The sequence below is a fragment of the Anoplopoma fimbria genome, chromosome 20, assembly GCF_027596085.1.
Source record: "Anoplopoma fimbria isolate UVic2021 breed Golden Eagle Sablefish chromosome 20, Afim_UVic_2022, whole genome shotgun sequence".
In the NCBI taxonomy this organism is placed as follows: domain Eukaryota; kingdom Metazoa; phylum Chordata; class Actinopteri; order Perciformes; family Anoplopomatidae; genus Anoplopoma; species Anoplopoma fimbria.
The window spans coordinates 1276463-1293023 of NC_072468.1; the positions used below are offsets into that span (position 1 = coordinate 1276463).

General features: G+C 39.9%; 1 protein-coding gene across 2 annotated transcripts in view; it reads left to right on the plus strand.

Moving 5' to 3' along the window:
* The window catches only part of LOC129110179 (dynein axonemal heavy chain 11), a 37616-nt gene extending 21055 nt beyond the window's left edge, over positions 1-16561 (plus strand). The window contains exons 55-82 of one of the 2 annotated variants that reach the window (XM_054622368.1): positions 188-349; positions 2258-2491; positions 2665-2811; positions 2930-3043; positions 3131-3274; positions 4195-4377; positions 4479-4580; positions 4688-4822; positions 6141-6314; positions 6480-6715; positions 6929-7051; positions 9447-9651; positions 9763-9927; positions 10109-10249; positions 10475-10645; positions 11077-11199; positions 11340-11533; positions 11611-11759; positions 11839-11966; positions 12316-12543; positions 12660-12851; positions 13827-13955; positions 14715-14957; positions 15057-15239; positions 15346-15461; positions 15705-15817; positions 15916-16056; positions 16195-16561. In XM_054622368.1, coding sequence (XP_054478343.1) covers positions 188-349; positions 2258-2491; positions 2665-2811; positions 2930-3043; positions 3131-3274; positions 4195-4377; positions 4479-4580; positions 4688-4822; positions 6141-6314; positions 6480-6715; positions 6929-7051; positions 9447-9651; positions 9763-9927; positions 10109-10249; positions 10475-10645; positions 11077-11199; positions 11340-11533; positions 11611-11759; positions 11839-11966; positions 12316-12543; positions 12660-12851; positions 13827-13955; positions 14715-14957; positions 15057-15239; positions 15346-15461; positions 15705-15817; positions 15916-16056; positions 16195-16442 — 4623 coding nt within the window. In that variant the 3' untranslated portion in view covers positions 16443-16561. Of the gene's footprint in view, positions 1-187; positions 350-2257; positions 2492-2664; positions 2812-2929; positions 3044-3130; positions 3275-4194; positions 4378-4478; positions 4581-4687; positions 4823-6140; positions 6315-6479; positions 6716-6928; positions 7052-8310; positions 8467-9446; positions 9652-9762; positions 9928-10108; positions 10250-10474; positions 10646-11076; positions 11200-11339; positions 11534-11610; positions 11760-11838; positions 11967-12315; positions 12544-12659; positions 12852-13826; positions 13956-14714; positions 14958-15056; positions 15240-15345; positions 15462-15704; positions 15818-15915; positions 16057-16194 lie in introns of those variants that run through there. The other variant, XM_054622369.1, reaches the window with a different exon arrangement.

The window sequence follows — 16561 nt, forward strand, 5'->3', positions numbered from 1 at the left end:
CAGAAGGCTGCCAGTTATGGGTTTCCCTTTTGGATGCATCTGCTATATCGATGACCCGTGTTGATTTTCCTATGTGCGCTTGGCTAGATATCTTGTAACGCTCAAGTATGAGGATGTGCGTTTCTACAGACCTGTTTGTGTGTTTCTGCTTGCGTGACACCTTGTCTTATTGCTTCCTTCTTTGTAGGTGGTACTGTGTTTGTCACCCGTGGGAAGTGCTCTTCGTGTTCGTGCCCGTCGATTCCCTGCTCTTGTACAATGCACCACCATCGACTGGTTCCATCCTTGGACCTCAGAAGCTCTGCAGTCAGTCAGCTATAGGTTCATCCAAGAGATTGAAGATATAGAGGTCAGGCCTTTGAACCTATTGCTTTATCTCATCATCTCTCTCACCCTCATTTTTCAAATTCTGAATTAAATGGTTATTTTGTGGCTCCCTTCTTTTCGACCACACATGTGTGAACTGTAACCAAATAACAGTAATAGCTGTCACAAATGCATCCATGGATGTGACGTTCAGTACAGTATCTTTCCTAGGTTTGCTTTGTACCCCCTTATTCCAAACTGAGTTAGATTTTAATGAACACCCTCTAATTACTACAGTGCAGCTGGATTAACTTTTCCATAGATCCCTCATCATTAATTCTCCGCTGAGGTACTGACAAATTGCTGAACACATGCCTAGAGACTCACTCTGAGTGCAGGCATATCATTGTTTTCCATCATAGCAGTGGAACGATCACAACCCAGGATCATTTATGTTAATGAGATAAGAGTGATTAAGCACATAATGACCCTCTAAGGAGGCACAGCTGTCACAACCAGGAAGTGTCATCACATGTGTGAACATGTGCCAGACTATTACTTTCCCCTGTTTGTGTGTGTGTGTGTGTGTGTGTGTGTGTGTGTGTGTGTGTGTGTGTGTGTGTGTGTGTGTGTGTGTGTGTGTGTGTGTGTGTGTGTGTGTGTGTGTACATCTGTCCACGTGTGGCTGTTCTGTAGCTGTAGTACTTAAGAAGCTCTGGTATTATTAGAGCATTTGTACTATAGTAATAGTTGTAGAGGCCACTTCAGCACTAATATTATAAGAGGTAGTAGGTGTTGTTGAGTAATAGATGTAGTACCAGCTATAGCAGGCCAGTATTTGACCATGGGGATAGTAGTTAGAGCTGCAGCAATTTATCAATTAGTTGATTGGGAGAAAATAAAACTGCGAATCAAATAATCGTGTTAGTAATTTTTTAAGCAAAAATGCATTCGCTGTCATACAGGATTGTAAAGACAGACAAGATAAGATGTTTTCTGACTTGTTTTCTGACTTGTTATAGACTAAGCGATTAATCGAGACAATAATCAGCAGATTAATCCATAAAGCAAATAATCACTAGTTGCAGCCCTGGTAGTAGTGAAGTTGTAGTAATAGAAAACTATTCAGAGGAGGACTTAATCATTTCCTTTTTTGGGGGATTCAAAAAGAACTTTGTGATCGTTTGAGTTAATGGGCATTAATGATTAAATATAGACGGCAAAGTTGAACCAAAACAATAAGTCCGACATTACTGTATATTTTTAGTCATCATTAATAATTGTTAAACCTTATTGGAGGCTGGGAAACAAGAAATGATCATTTATTTAAAGTAAAAAAAATTCACAACCCACTAATAGTTGTTCCCAATGGCATCAATTAGAACTTATTTCGCATCTCAACTGAACATAGCATGCTTTGTCAAAAAGCATTATGTCAGATCTTAATTAATAATGATTTTTTCCTACTGGCTCCATGATCATTAACAATGGCTTTTTGTGAGTTATGGTTAGGTTTGATCCTTGTATTGTGTGCTCATTTGTTTTTGCTTTAATTGATCGCTAACTGTATGATTAATAGAGGCTGTGTGTCATTGGGTACCATATGATGAATACCTTGTTGGAATGTAGTACAACGGCCGCTGTAGACAGTTTAGAAAGTTGGAGGACATCGGAGATAATGTAAACAGTGTTCATGTTTTAAAAGCTGCATGTCAGTAATCTAAACACATTATTTTCACAGAGGCTTCAAAGCATAATCATTCCTGCTAGCTGCACCTAAATTTCAGATTGAGTAAGTCAGGGCCGGCCAAGTAAAATGGCAAAACTTGTAGATGAATTCAAAATTTATGAAGATAATATTTCACTCCCCATCAGGTTGGGGATGTTAAACTCTACTCAATTCAGCTCACCCCGTTCTCCCCTCTCCCCCCTTGTCTGCTTATTTTTACAGCCTGCCGTCCAGGAATCCATCAGTCTTTTCATGGCCTACGTTCACACCAGTGTCAACCAGGCAAGTGAAAAATACCGGCGCAATGAGAAGAGGTACAATTACACCACCCCCAAGAGCTTTCTCCAGCAAATCACCCTGTACAGGAACCTTCTGGAGAAGAGCCGGGCTCAGCTCCAGCACAAGATGAACCGGCTTGACAGCGGCCTTCAAAAACTCCAAACCACTGCCGCTCAGGTAAATGTCTCTATCATATACTGTAGGGGGTTTAAATTAGGGTTTGAGGTATGAGGTTGAGGTAGTAAAATTATGAATAGTACCAATCTTTGATTTTAACATTGTGTTTTTTTCCCCCTGACATTAAGTATATTACAAATTATACTATGCATAAGTATTTTTCTCTATTTTAGGTTGAAGATCTAAAAGCTAAATTGGCATCCCAAGAAGCTGAGTTGACCTTTAAAAATCAGAACATTGAGGCTTTAATTGCAAAGATTGGACTGCAGACTGAGAAGGTTAGCAGCAAGAGAGAGGCTGCAGATGTCGAGGCACAAAAGGTGAGATATCCTATCACAATTTGGTTTTCATTCACTTTTTGACATTGTTCTCTTCATACCACACCATTCACTACATGCACTTTCTGTGATTTATTCCATCATGGTTACTTTTGTGCAGGTTGCCGTCATCCAGGCAGAAGTCTTTGTCAAACAGAAGGACTGTGAAAATGACCTGGAAAAGGCAGAGCCATCACTGACAGCTGCTACAGCAGCACTGGACACCCTCAACAAAGTGCTTTCATTTTATCAAACAAGACAATAATCTATCAAATCTTTGGCTCATTCTAAAGACAATAACTTGTTTATAATTCTTTTTCAGATGAATCTTACTGAGCTGAAGGCCTTTCCAAACCCTCCAGTGGCAGTGATCAACGTAGCAGCAGCTGTGATGGTTCTGCTAGCACCCCGCGGTCGAGTGCCTAAGGATCGGAGTTGGAAGGCGGCGCGGGCCTTCATGGGCAAGGTTAAGCTGTCATCATGTCAAATACATCTGCCTGATTAATGCCAATCTAATTTGTATGTGGGCCTTGACCCTGGCCCTGGCCAGCATCCCTCCAATGCTCACATTACATCTGGATGGCTCTATGAATATGCTCACTGAGTAGGGGTGCAAGCGTGTCAACCTGCTTCTCAACCACTAGCCACTATTAGTGCAAGTGTGGCCATAAAAAGATGTATTTGGTTTATAAAATGCCTGTATACCGGTAATTTAGCGTGAATGGAGTTTAACTAAAAAAGCTTTTTTTATGATTTTAGACCTAGTAGATTTTTTTATTTGTTAATCTGAATTACTTTATGGTTGTAAATTATTTTAACTGTAAATACATCTGTTACATACCTTTTTATATACATGATTTAAAAAAAAAAAACGTAAAGGACAACATCAGGCTAAAACGGTTATTTTTTACGAGGATCCTTAATGATAGGTGTAGGTGGGCAATAGGTGAAAAAAAGGAAAGGCCAGTACCATTTCAACCCCTGTACACTCAAGATGATACTTTTTATATTTTACATGCATATCTAAATGCATTTAGGTAAGTCCACTATGACTTTCATTATGACAATTAAGAGTTCTTCCAGTCTTATTTACAACTATTAAACTATATATTGGTCCATACCAATTCAATTCATAATTTTCACACAAAACCAGAGATTATATAATTTTTATTAAATTAAATTCTATTCTAAATCGTTTGTTTGGGATGGTCTCTTATAAACATTAGCATTAAGATCTTTTAATTTGTGTGTTCTGTATGTGTCTCATTTTTAGGTTTCATTGATAAGTAACTTTTTTCTAACAACAACTGATTTTAGACTGGTTTCAGCCCAAAACGCAGGTGCAGTACTTAATGTATTATCTCTATTTTTGTTTACTTCTATCAGGTGGATGATTTCATACAAGCCCTGGTGTCATATGACAAGGAGCACGTCCCTGAAGTCTGTTTGACTGTGGTAAAACAAGAGTATCTGAGAAACCCAGAGTTCCACCCTGATCTAGTTCGGACCAAATCTACAGCTGCAGCGGGTCTCTGTGCCTGGACTATTAACATTGTCAGATACTATGAGGTCAGGCTATTCCTTGAGATACGTTGTTGTTGTTATGCTAAATGTTAAATTTATTTTCTCTATGGAGCTTTTTTTTCACAGTATGCCTCCTTTCTTTGCAGATTTATTGTGAGGTCATTCCAAAGAGGCATGCACTATCACAAGCTAATGCAGATCTAGACACAGCAACAGCCAAAATGTTAGCGGTTCAAAATAAATTAGTGGTGAGTTCAATGTTATTATAATATTTAATCATGTCACTTAGTCTTGAAGCTAGATTTTTTTAATAAGGCCTAATTTCCCTCACTTCCTTTTTTATTTGTTTCTCAAGGATCTTGATGCAACCCTCCAGAGCCTAACAACTCAGGTTGAAAGGGCTACAATTGAGAAAATCAGTTGTCAGGAGGAGGTGATGCGTACCAACCAGACCATAGAGCTGGCCAACCGACTGGTCAAGGGCTTAGAGGTAAACATTGAAAGACAAAGGAGTTTGTTGGTGTAATTGGGGCTGACCTGGCATTGAGTAAACTGTCAATTTGCAGGAAGCATGCAAGGAGAGCCGCTGGTAATCGAATTGCATCAGTAATCTGGACTAGAAGTTGTTATGTCCTGGCTGGCTAGCCCGACTGTTGTGTGAGTAGATCAGGCAAAGGGAGATTTTACAGCCTGGCCCAGCAGCATACTGGGGACTTGTGAGACAGGTAGAGAGGGCTGGACCACAGAAAACGCATGGCTGAACTTGGCAACTGGTGGGCTAAATGGTATCCAAATAGAGAAAGAATTCTGCTCTCAGTCAGTGCAGTAGAGCGGTTGAGTATGTACAGAATGTGTGTGTGTTCACTGTTTAAGTCGGTTCTATACATGGGATGTGTGTGTGTTTGTTTCTGTGCTCATGTCCTTGCCCATTTGCTAGTTTGTGGTGAAAAAATTATGATTTTTAAAAAATTGAAAAATCATCAAGGGGAAGTTGGGGAAAATGAATATGTGAAATATATAAATGTTGAATGTTGCATATTTGTATAATTTGCTGAATATTATATTCAAATATTTTGCGCTCCTGTGCATGTCTTTTTCAGGCTACAGTATCTATTATCTTTATGGATGCTAATATGAAATAAACGATGGCCAATTCAGTGGCCATTTTACAAGTTTTCTTATTGCAGAAAAATGAATGTGGTTTGTATGGAACAGCTCGGCTTTTAAGCATATCAAGATAAATGTTTTGTCTTTATGGCATTGACCTGGAAGCAATAGTGTTCAGACTAATAAATCAGGCCGTCTATATTTAATCATTAACTTACCTCAAAGCCTCAACAGCTGTTGGAAATTAACAATGTCTCACCCTAGACTGAGTGATATTACAGGCAATCCATAATGCATTAGAGTAAAATTATAGTGATTTTTAACTGTCTGAGAATTTATTATGTGACATATTCTAGATCCACAGCCCCTTGTAAGAAAATGCCATGCATGATTTATTGTTTAGCGCTGTTACAGTCATAGTATTGAAGGTTTAAATGAATGCTAAATTGATGCAGAGCGAATCTACAGCCAAACATTCAAAGCTATTTTAAGGGAATTGTATGCTATACTGCTTACATCTTCTTAGTTTGTGCAATAACTGTAGTGGTTTGTTGCCGAGCACCTACATATCTCTGCAGTGTAGAATGTTCCTCAGTTCTCAGTTTGAAATCGTCTTCAGATGGGCTAGAAGAAAAAAAAAAATGTTTGTGTCTCCTGTGTATTTTTAAATTGATAATAAAGTCTGGACTTTTGTTTTGCAGTCAGAGAAAAAGCGCTGGTCCCGGGCAGTTGTTGAGTTTGAAAAGCAACAGAAAACCCTGTGTGGTGATGTCCTCATCACTTCAGCATTCGTCTCTTACATGGGATACTTTACCAGACAATATCGTGTGGAGCTCCTTAACAATGAATGGATACCATTCCTTCAGTCTCAGAAGGTAAGGCCAGTGTTTCAACAGATTTGTATTGTTTAGACCGCAGTTGTTTAGAAAGTAAAATATTTTCTGTCTACAAACATCCAAAGAAGAGTCTGTGAATGGGAGCTCTTGTTCTGCCACCAGTGATCCAACTATAGTGACATCATTCTTCTGTTTCTGTTCCAGGTCTCTGTACCCCTGACAGAAGGCCTGGATCCAGTCCTCATGCTTACAGATGATGCCACTGTGGCTGCCTGGCATAACCAGGGCCTGCCAAATGATAGGATGTCCACCGAGAATGCTTCCATCCTGACCACCAGTGAGCGTTGGCCGCTCATCATCGACCCACAGCAGCAGGGCATCAAGTGGATCAGAAACCGGCTTGGGCCAGAGTTGAGGGTTGTGCAGCTGGGACAGAAAGGGTGAGAGGAGGCTGTATTGCAGTTAAATTGCATTTATATATATTAGCTTGTATTGTTTGTTGTTGTTTTTGTTAATCTGTATTTTTCCAGAGACTGAAACCTTTCCCTTGACAGACATCCACAGGGACTGCCTAGATATGATAGCATAGAAGCGTGAATGCCCCACGACATTTGTTTCACCCGTTTTATTCAGTTTGCTTTTTTGTTCCATAGGTATCTAGATGTGATTGAACAAGCCCTTGCCTGTGGTGAAACTGTTCTGATAGAGAATCTGCCAGAAAAGGTAGACCCAGTGTTGGAGCCTCTGCTGGGTAGAAACACAATTAAGAGAGGAAGGTTAGTACTGAACCATTACATTTTCATTGTTGTACTTAGAACGATTAAGGGTAATAAATACACATATAAAGCATTAAACCAGCTCTCCAATAGTAAATGCTGTGATTTGTTGAATCTATTTAGCATGGGGCTGTTTCACACCAAAGACATTTTAATCAATGTCCAGTTTTTGTATCCCTGCTGATACACAAGTCAATATGCCCACAACTCGTCCCAGTGTGTCTGTGGTGTTAGACAATAGGAGCAGATGTGCCAGATGGTTGAATCTCACTGAGCATTGAAACACCAGTAAGACATGACTGAATGCATTCTTATTGCCCGCTCTTTAGATTATAAATGAATTTTGCAGCGCGTGTTCTGAATCCCTGAGGCCAACATATTGATTGGCCCCTCAAGACGGGTGATAGATGTATATTTGTGTGTTCATATTCTTTAGGTGTGATGAATGTTGACCAGTCGAACCTCAGTGTAAAAGCTGAATTAAGGAAAGTCATGGTTATGTATAAGGACTCCTGCCTCCCACAAAAAGATTGCCTGCATCACACTAAATTCTGTGGTTCTCCATTGTTATGGCAAACCAATTCAGCTTCAATAATTTCATAATGCTGATCTGTGATTTGCTGTAATTTGGCTGCATTCATTTTTTTGGACACAGAAAAGTAACTCTACTGAACCAACTTTACACTTTCTACGATGACCCTTGCATCTTGATTATTTTAAATTGCAACATGAGGTCATATATTGGTATTTTGTATCATTTAATGATGAACAAGGCTTTACACTTATTCTACTTGACTTAAGAATGTGTAACTTGTATACATGCTATCCACACTGACAATAGTTTTGAACACCCTGTATTTGGTGAATCTATCCAATGTCAAACCTGACTTTTAAACATGGCAGTATAAATAGAAAATACCACATATTGACTTTCTGCTTTTGACTTCCCTCTCAAATATGTTTACATCTTTCTTGCTCTGGTCTATGTATGACCATGAAAATTGAATATCTTTACACATGTTCATTGAACTTCTGAAACTCCTGTCCGCTCAAACGTAACAATTCATCATAGTAAATCTGATTATAAGTTTATCCCTTGTAGATGACCCACACACTTGTTTCTGTCGATGATTAATACAACCTGCAGGGGCAGCCATGATGGATCTGGTGGGGATCCACAGCTGAAGTTCATTAATAATTGGAATGTTGTAGAGTGTGAAGTAATGAATACTAATTATTCCTTTCATGGCTGACGGAAGACTACAAGCCAATCCATCAGCAAGGACTTTAATTTGGTGGAGTAATGGTTCTATCAATAGTACATTAATTCTTGCTTGTGAAGATATAGAGTTGAACCAGTCCCAGGCCATGAGGATACATGCCGTAAAATTGGGGCCTTGCCTGACATCCAAGGGGTAATTAGAGAAAAATGAAAAGCCACCAAGTTCGTCAAGCCATCGCTAATTTAATTGAAATGCAGGAACAGATAAATACTGGCTGCTGTGGTGATAATCTTTCATCATTTTTTAAGATGGTCTACAGTATGAGTGACATTTGGAGCCAGCGTGAAGTTCTTTCCTCTGTTGAGGTTGCAATGTATGAAAGTGAGAGGTCGATGGGCTCAGATGCATAAGGACAACAAAACCTTTCAAGATACAGAGGGTGTGCACTGCCACAGTACTCTAGAGGATCATTGTCATCCAATCGTCATCATTTAATCATAAGTAAAATCACCTGCACTGTACTTTAAGGGAAAGCACTCGTGATATTTCTAATCAGAGAGTCAACTTCCAATCATCATTAATGTTTCGCTTTCTCACTTTAAAAGTTTATTGATGGGAAGACAAAACCAACCAGAGCAAATTTGACTCTGCAGCCATTTTTGCAATTAGATTATTTGTTCTTGAGAGAATGAGAAAAAAAAAATTCTACGTTTTCAGCAAAGTGGTGTTTGCTTTGTAAATAATGACTCATTATTAATGACTGTTATGATGTTTTCCTTAATACTTTTAGGACCTCTTGTCCATGCAGCTTTAACAGTTAGGCATAGACACAATTATACACATACTTATCTCTTTGAAGATAAATAACATGGTCTAAAGCTGAGAAGAAAGCTAATAAGTGGACCTTTAGTATGAATTGTTTTGACACATAAATAAACTGTGAAGAAAAGTTTCAGTCAATGCCTATCCACAGCAGCAACAAAGCATTTTACACGTTTTATAGATTTTGAAGTACACTTTCTATACTGCAACAGCTTTAAAACGAAATCAGATATTGTACTGTTTGTTGTTCATCAAATGTATCACTAATGAACTTTAAACAACACAGTGGTCAACAAGTCGTTATTGGCTTTCTGCAAAAAAAATTATAATTGTACTCTTCTGTTATCAAGGTACATTCGAATTGGCGACAAAGAGTGTGAATACAACCGTAACTTTCAACTCATCATCCACACCAAGTTGGACAATCCCCATTTCCCTCCTGAGCTCCAGGCCCAGACCACCCTCATCAATTTCACAGTGACTCCTGTGGGCCTGGAGGAACAGCTGCTGGGACAGGTAGTGTCCCGGGAAAGGCCCGACCTGGAGGCCCTAAAGGTGAATTAGGAATTTTATGAAATGTAGACTGTTAAACCTACAGTGAAGCATTTGTATTGTAGTCCATAACCAAAAAGAAAATTCTGAATTGTCTTGTGTACGTTTCCCAAGATGGAGCTGACCACACAGCAGAACCACTTTAAGATTGAGCTTAAGAGGTTGGAGGACGACTTGCTGAGTCGCCTCTCTGCAGCCCACGGTAATTTTCTGGGTGACATTTCTCTGGTGGAGCAACTCGAGAACGCCAAGAGCACAGCTGCTCACATTCAGTACAAGGTGAGGTTATAGGGTCCTGTCAGTTGTGCATGTGTCTTTTTGTCACCCAAGTAGTATTTTTCACATAACAGGAAGCAATCATTTGCTGCAAATGATGTGTAGTTAGGAATATGTGTAATGAGATGGATTTGGAGCATGACTGAGAGCCTAATAGCTCATTTTGTGCAATTGGAACACACAGGTGGTGGAGGCCAGAGAGAACGAGACAGAGATCAACGAGGCTCGAGAACTTTACCGCCCAGCAGCTGAGAGAGCGTCACTCCTCTTCTTCATCATCAATGACCTTAGCAAGATTAACCCCATGTACCAGTTTTCTCTCAAGGTGAACCCTTTACCCCTGAATTACTCTCAGGGGACACACATCAGGGGATAAATAATGCTTAGAGTCCTCTTTGACCAATAATATGTTGGATTTTAAACCCGTGCCTCTATAGCAAAAGTTCAGCCTTTGTTGTGTTTAGCTGTCAATCAGATGCAGAGCTTTGGGTCCTGTCTACATGTATGTATTCTTTATCAGATCGCTGTCCTCCCTTTGGTTGTATTCCAGGCCTTTAACTCCGTGTTTAACAAAGCAATGGAGCGTGCAGAATGGGACGAGGATGTGAGGACCAGAGTGCAAACCCTCACCGAGACCATCACCTATTCTGTATTCCTGTACTGCAGCCAGGGCCTGTTTGAGAGAGACAAGTTAACCTTCTTGTCACACACTGCCTTCCAGGTGAGGGACTCAGGGCCGCCTCAAAGGTGGAGCCTCCTGTCATCCTCATCAATCAAAGTACTTTTCTGCCCCCACATTAACTTCAATTAAAAGCAGTCAGCAGGACCATACGCTGCTATTGATTACCTCTCACACCTTGCTCCATGGCTGCTGTTCAGACAGTTGGTTCTGACAAGGGGGTTGGTTCTGATGGCATAATGCAATTATCTGTCATTGCGCCAACTGTTTTCGTCTTAGAAAATTGTGCTGCTCTGAAGGCTGTCCTTCATGTGGCCATTTTAAATTCAGAAGCACTTATTTAGCCTGTAGGAGTTTATACAATCCCTTTTCCAGAGCAATTTCTTTTGCAGTTTTCAGTTGTTGTGGAAATCATTTAAAAGAGATCAATACAACATGGATCATTACAAACGGCTCCTTGTCCTTCCCCTCAGATTCTGCTCAAGCAGGGACTGATTGATGCTCAGGAATTTGACTTCCTTCTGCGTTTCCATGTGGAAGCTTGCAAAGTTAGTCCTGTGTCCTTCCTCTCCCCGCACGCCTGGGGAGCCATTAAGGTATGGTCAAAGCTATTAACATATGTGATATAACAAGTTAAAGTGTCATATATATTGATTATTGTTAGCCATCAGGTCATCACTACACACAATATTCCACCACTTAGAGATGTCTTATAAGATCTGTTATTTGGACATAGACCATTTCTACAATGGAGGACTTCAATGGACTGGACAAAGACATCGAGAGCTCACCAAAGCGCTGGAGAAAGATCGTTGAGTCCAGTTGTCCTGAAAAGGAAAGACTTCCCCAGGACTGGAAGAACAAAAGTTCCCTACAGAAGCTCATTATCTTTAGAGCCCTTCGCCCTGATAGGATAACCTATACATTAAGGTAAGTAAATGACCAAAGAGCATTTGTATTTCTAAGTGCTGTATACCACTGAGATTTTCAACTATGTTTCCTGGCAGGAACTTTGTGGAGGAAGCCATGGGAACAAAATATGTGGACGCTGCCAGGCTGGAATTTAACCAGTTGTATGAGGATAGTGGCCCCTCGACCCCTGTATTCTTTATCCTCTCACCTGGAGTGGATCCACTTAAAGATGTAGAAAAACTAGGTACTGTGTATATCTTTGGTTATTTATACATTCTGATCACTTAGTAGGGATAATTATTCAAAATGTTCTTTCTGTGCAGGTTTAAAGCTGGGATTCTCCATTGAGCAGGGCACTTTACACAACATCTCTTTGGGGCAGGGGCAGGAGGAGGTAGCGGAAAGGGTTCTGAGTAATGCCTCTAAACTTGGACATTGGGTCATTCTGCAGGTAGGAAGCAGTTCTATTCAGTGACTAGGTTCATGTAGTCACTGCAGGCAGCTTTTCCAGCGAGCCTGTAATGCACCTAATTATATTATCTCACCCCCTGAGCAAGGAAATAAACTCAATTTGGTTCAATAAAAAACATAATTGGCTAAATCAGTTCCATAAATGCCCCATTCTAAACAGAGAAGCCTGCAGCCAAGTGAGTCACAGAAGGTTTTCTTACTGATTGAGAACATAGCAAAACATTTTGACCATGAAGCTTTCACTAATGGACACAAATATATATATACATTAAAAAAGTATCAACCTACACCATAATCTGCCTCATCTTTTTGAATTTTTCATTGTTTAGAATGTACACCTGGTGGCTCGATGGCTGCCCTCTCTTGATGCTCTTCTCGAGACAGCAGCAGTGGACAGTCACCCAAACTACAGGGTGTTCATCACTGGGGAACCAGCACCGAGCCCTGAGCAGCATGTTATCCCCAGAGGCATACTGGATAATGCCATCAAAATCACCAATGAGCCCCCCACTGGCATGAATGCCAGTCTGCATGCAGCCCTCAACAACTTCAGTCAAGTGTGTTGAACATTTAAAATAATTTCTCCAAATTGGTTATATTTGATTAAAAGAAAAAATCAATTTAGCATTCACTCTAATCTCTATTTCTTCATTTCTCTTTCTCTCTTTTTCAGGACACTCTGGATATGTGCTCCAGAGAACAGGAGTTCAACTCAATGTTCTTCTCCGTCTGCTTCTTTCATGCTTCTGTTACGGAGCGCCGTAAATTCGGTCCCCAAGGGTGGAACCATAACTACCCCTTCAGCACTGGAGACCTCACCATCTCAGCCAGCATCTTGTACAACTACTTAGAGGCAAACACTAAAGTAATTCTACCACTATTTTCAAAAATACTTCAACATGTTTTATTTTATTCATATTGATAATGTTATAAGTAAAACGTTTTACTTTATTACTACTTTCTTAAACTTTGTAAATTTATAATGACTACTGTATTTGTAATGCCATTATTGTTAGACTGGGATGTTAAATTACAGTTCAGTGTATCCAATTACTTATTCTTATCTCTACTTATCTTTTGTTTCAATGTTATTTGTGAAAAATGCTCAGTCTTGTCTTTTTTCACATTTCTTGTCTTATAACTATGAACACGCAACCTATAATTTAGCTTTATTTCACAAAGACAAAAAATCCATTCTTGGGGTGCTGAACCCCTCACAACTCCTAATGTATTTCTCTTAGAACTCCTATTACTCTGGTCACAACCAATTATGTCTCCTAGGTATTCTGTCCTCCAAAAACGAATGTCCTTCATTATGTTAACCAAACAGTAACCTGTATGTGCGTATACAGAGAATTCATTAGGAGGGCAATGAAGCGTTATCCTAAATGTAATTACATGCAGCCAATGTGACAGTTCACAACGCTACATAAGTGATCACTGCAATTAGAGCTGATGAAGGAAGCAATTTGCAAAACAATACAGGTACAAATGATTGTGAACCTCCAGCTTTTGTAATTTGTTATGAATCACAGGTTCTTTTCTTCCTCCTTCACCCTTGCGGATCATAATCTCCCGCTGAGGAAAAGACTCTTCTGTCATACATTAGATCAGTGTGTATAAAGAAACATAATTTTGTTACATTTCCCCACCGTTATCATTATAATAGAGCTCATTCGGGAAGAGATCATATAGTTGTTGCTTGAAGTTCCAAAAGAGGAATGGAATAACACAGAAGACAGATTTAACACAATAAGTTAATATGCTCCTAGTTCTTTAAAAACTTAATTGTTCTTATATTTGCATTGTCATATCAGTCTACATACTACGTTTATTATAGTCCATGCAGGTTCCCTGGGAAGACCTGTGTTATCTTTTTGGGGAGATCATGTATGGAGGACACATTACGGATGGCTGGGATAGAAGACTGTGTAAGACTTATCTACAAGAGTTCATGCATCCAAAAATGGTAAGTCAGCGTTCATGGTGCCATGTAAGAGGTATCTATTCATTTTTGTTTTTAGTGTTCGGTCTCAACACAACTATTACAATAGAATTAAATTTAAACTGGTTCTAATGTTTAATTTTCAAGATAAGAAAAATCCCCACTTATCAAGTTGCATATACTTTATGCTCAACAACTGGTCGCATTCAATTTTACTGTGTCAAATAGTGGAGAAAATCTACAAATTTGTTTTGAATTTCTTGGTGTTGTTAAGGTAAAGGGTGCCCTCTTGGGATATAAACATAAACTGCAGCATTTCACTCAAAGTCATTGGCATTATTTAATTTTCCACCCTCAGTTTGGTGATGTAAACTCTCTGTGTGCCATATTTATCTGCCAGCTGCTGCATGACACTCCACTATGAGTATTATTAGGTATATATTCTTTAGCATGTGTTGTTGATGTATGTTTCAATTGGAATTGTTTCTGTTTCTCTCCCAAAGAGGATTGATCAGCCCTCTGCCAGTTCACCTTTACTACCAAACTGATAGCTACTGTTTCTCCAAAATTAAATTTGGGCAATCAGACTTCAGTCAATGTGTTGGTGCAGCAAAAGGCTTGCATTACTGTCCATCATATTGAATTCTCAAACACAGGCTAAGTTTGGATTGCAAGATTTGTGAGGGTGGTTAAGGTTAAATATTCATCGTCGTCACCAGTTTTGCTTTACATTAAATTGTGAATGTATTTTCATCTTTGTGTTCTCAATATTTAAATTCCTAGTTTGAAGGGGAGCTCTTTCTGTCTCCTGGGTTCCTGTCACCTCCATTCATGGACTACAGTGGTTACCACAGTTATATTGACGAACATGTCCCATCTGAGAACCCCACTCTGTACGGTCTACATCCAAATGCTGAGCTTGAGTGCCTCACTGTCACTTCAGACAACCTCCTACAGACTCTGCTGGAACTGCAGCCACAGGACTCCTCCAGAGAGGAGGGGGCAGCTCAGAGCTCAGAGGAGAAGGTGTGGACGCAGAAAGAATCATTACTGGGTGGAGAAGCAGCTGAGAATACATTAACCTACCTACAGATATAACCTAACTATGTGTATTATATTTGTCAGGTCAAGTCTGTCATTCAAGATATCCTTGAAAAGCTTCCCGAGGAGTATAACATGGCAGAGATCACCACAAAGACAACAGAGCGAACCCCCTACATTTTAGTCTGTTTCCAGGAGTGTGAATGCATGAATCTTCTGCTAGCAGAAATAAGGAAGTCCCTGAATGTGCTGGATCTTGGCCTGAAGGTGCAGTGTACTATGACATATACTTAACAAATAGAACGCACATTTTTTTTATTTTTTTTATCAACTGTAAGATCCTATGAATTAATGAGGATTTATTTGTCCACAGGGAGAACTCACCATCTCCTCCAGTATGGAGACTCTGCAGTCAGCCCTGTTCAATGACTCCGTTCCAGATTCCTGGGCCAGACTGGCTTATCCCTCCACTAAAACGCTGGCACAATGGTAAATACTCATTTCTAATATTACTGTATTTTTACTCAACTTGGCATTCATATCACTCATTTTTGTTATGCTTATCTAGTCCCACACTGGATTTTATTGTAGCAAAAAGGATGTCAATACATTATGTATAAATGTCTTCAAACATGAAGCCAATATTAAGATGAGCGTGGCATTCTCATTGTAAAGGCTTCAAGCAATGCCATACCATGTTGTTAATTGTTGTTTAATATTTGTTTTATAAAGGTTTAATGATCTGATGTGTAGCTGTCGAGAGTTGGACAGCTGGACTCAAGACTTAGTGCTTCCTGCAGTTGTTTGGCTCTCAGGACTCTTCAACCCACAGTCTTTCCTCACCGGTGAGATCACAACCCTTAAACCAAAAAGGCAGATAATTAAGGTTACATGTGCACCAAAGCCAGCATATATATTAACATGCTTCCTTTTTCCCCCCCAGCTGTTCTGCAGAGCATTGCTCGCAAGAATCAGTGGGCCCTGGACAAGGTGTCTCTGACTGTGGATGTAACAAAGAAGACAAAAGACGACTTTGGACATCCACCACGGGAGGGGGCCTATATTCATGGGCTCTTCATGGAAGGTCAGAATAATTTTATCTAACCTCCACTGCATCCTGCTGTACTCAATAAAGTTACTTTTGACAGTACTTTGAAAACTGTGTTGGTAAAATATGCTTCTCTTGAAGTATCGACAATGAAACCCACCCTGTGTCTCTTAGGAGCCCGTTGGGACACCCAGTCAGGAGTCATCTCCGAGGCGGTTATGAGGGATCTGACTCCAGCCATGCCGGTGCTGTATGTTAGAGCCGTGCCTGCTGATGAGCAGGAGCTAAAGAATACTTACGAGTGTCCCGTATACTGCACTAAGCAGCGTGGGTCCACATATGTATGGACCCTCCACCTCCGAACCAAACAGCCTCCTGCCAAGTGGATTCTAGCTGGAGTTGCACTACTGCTGTCTGTGTGAGACACTAAAGGAGCAGGGTTTAGGTATTTGATAAATCTATTAGGGCTTTCATAATGTCAGATTTTCACTAAACTATTATCAGGGCCAAAATAATTCACAATAACGATAGTACCGCTATA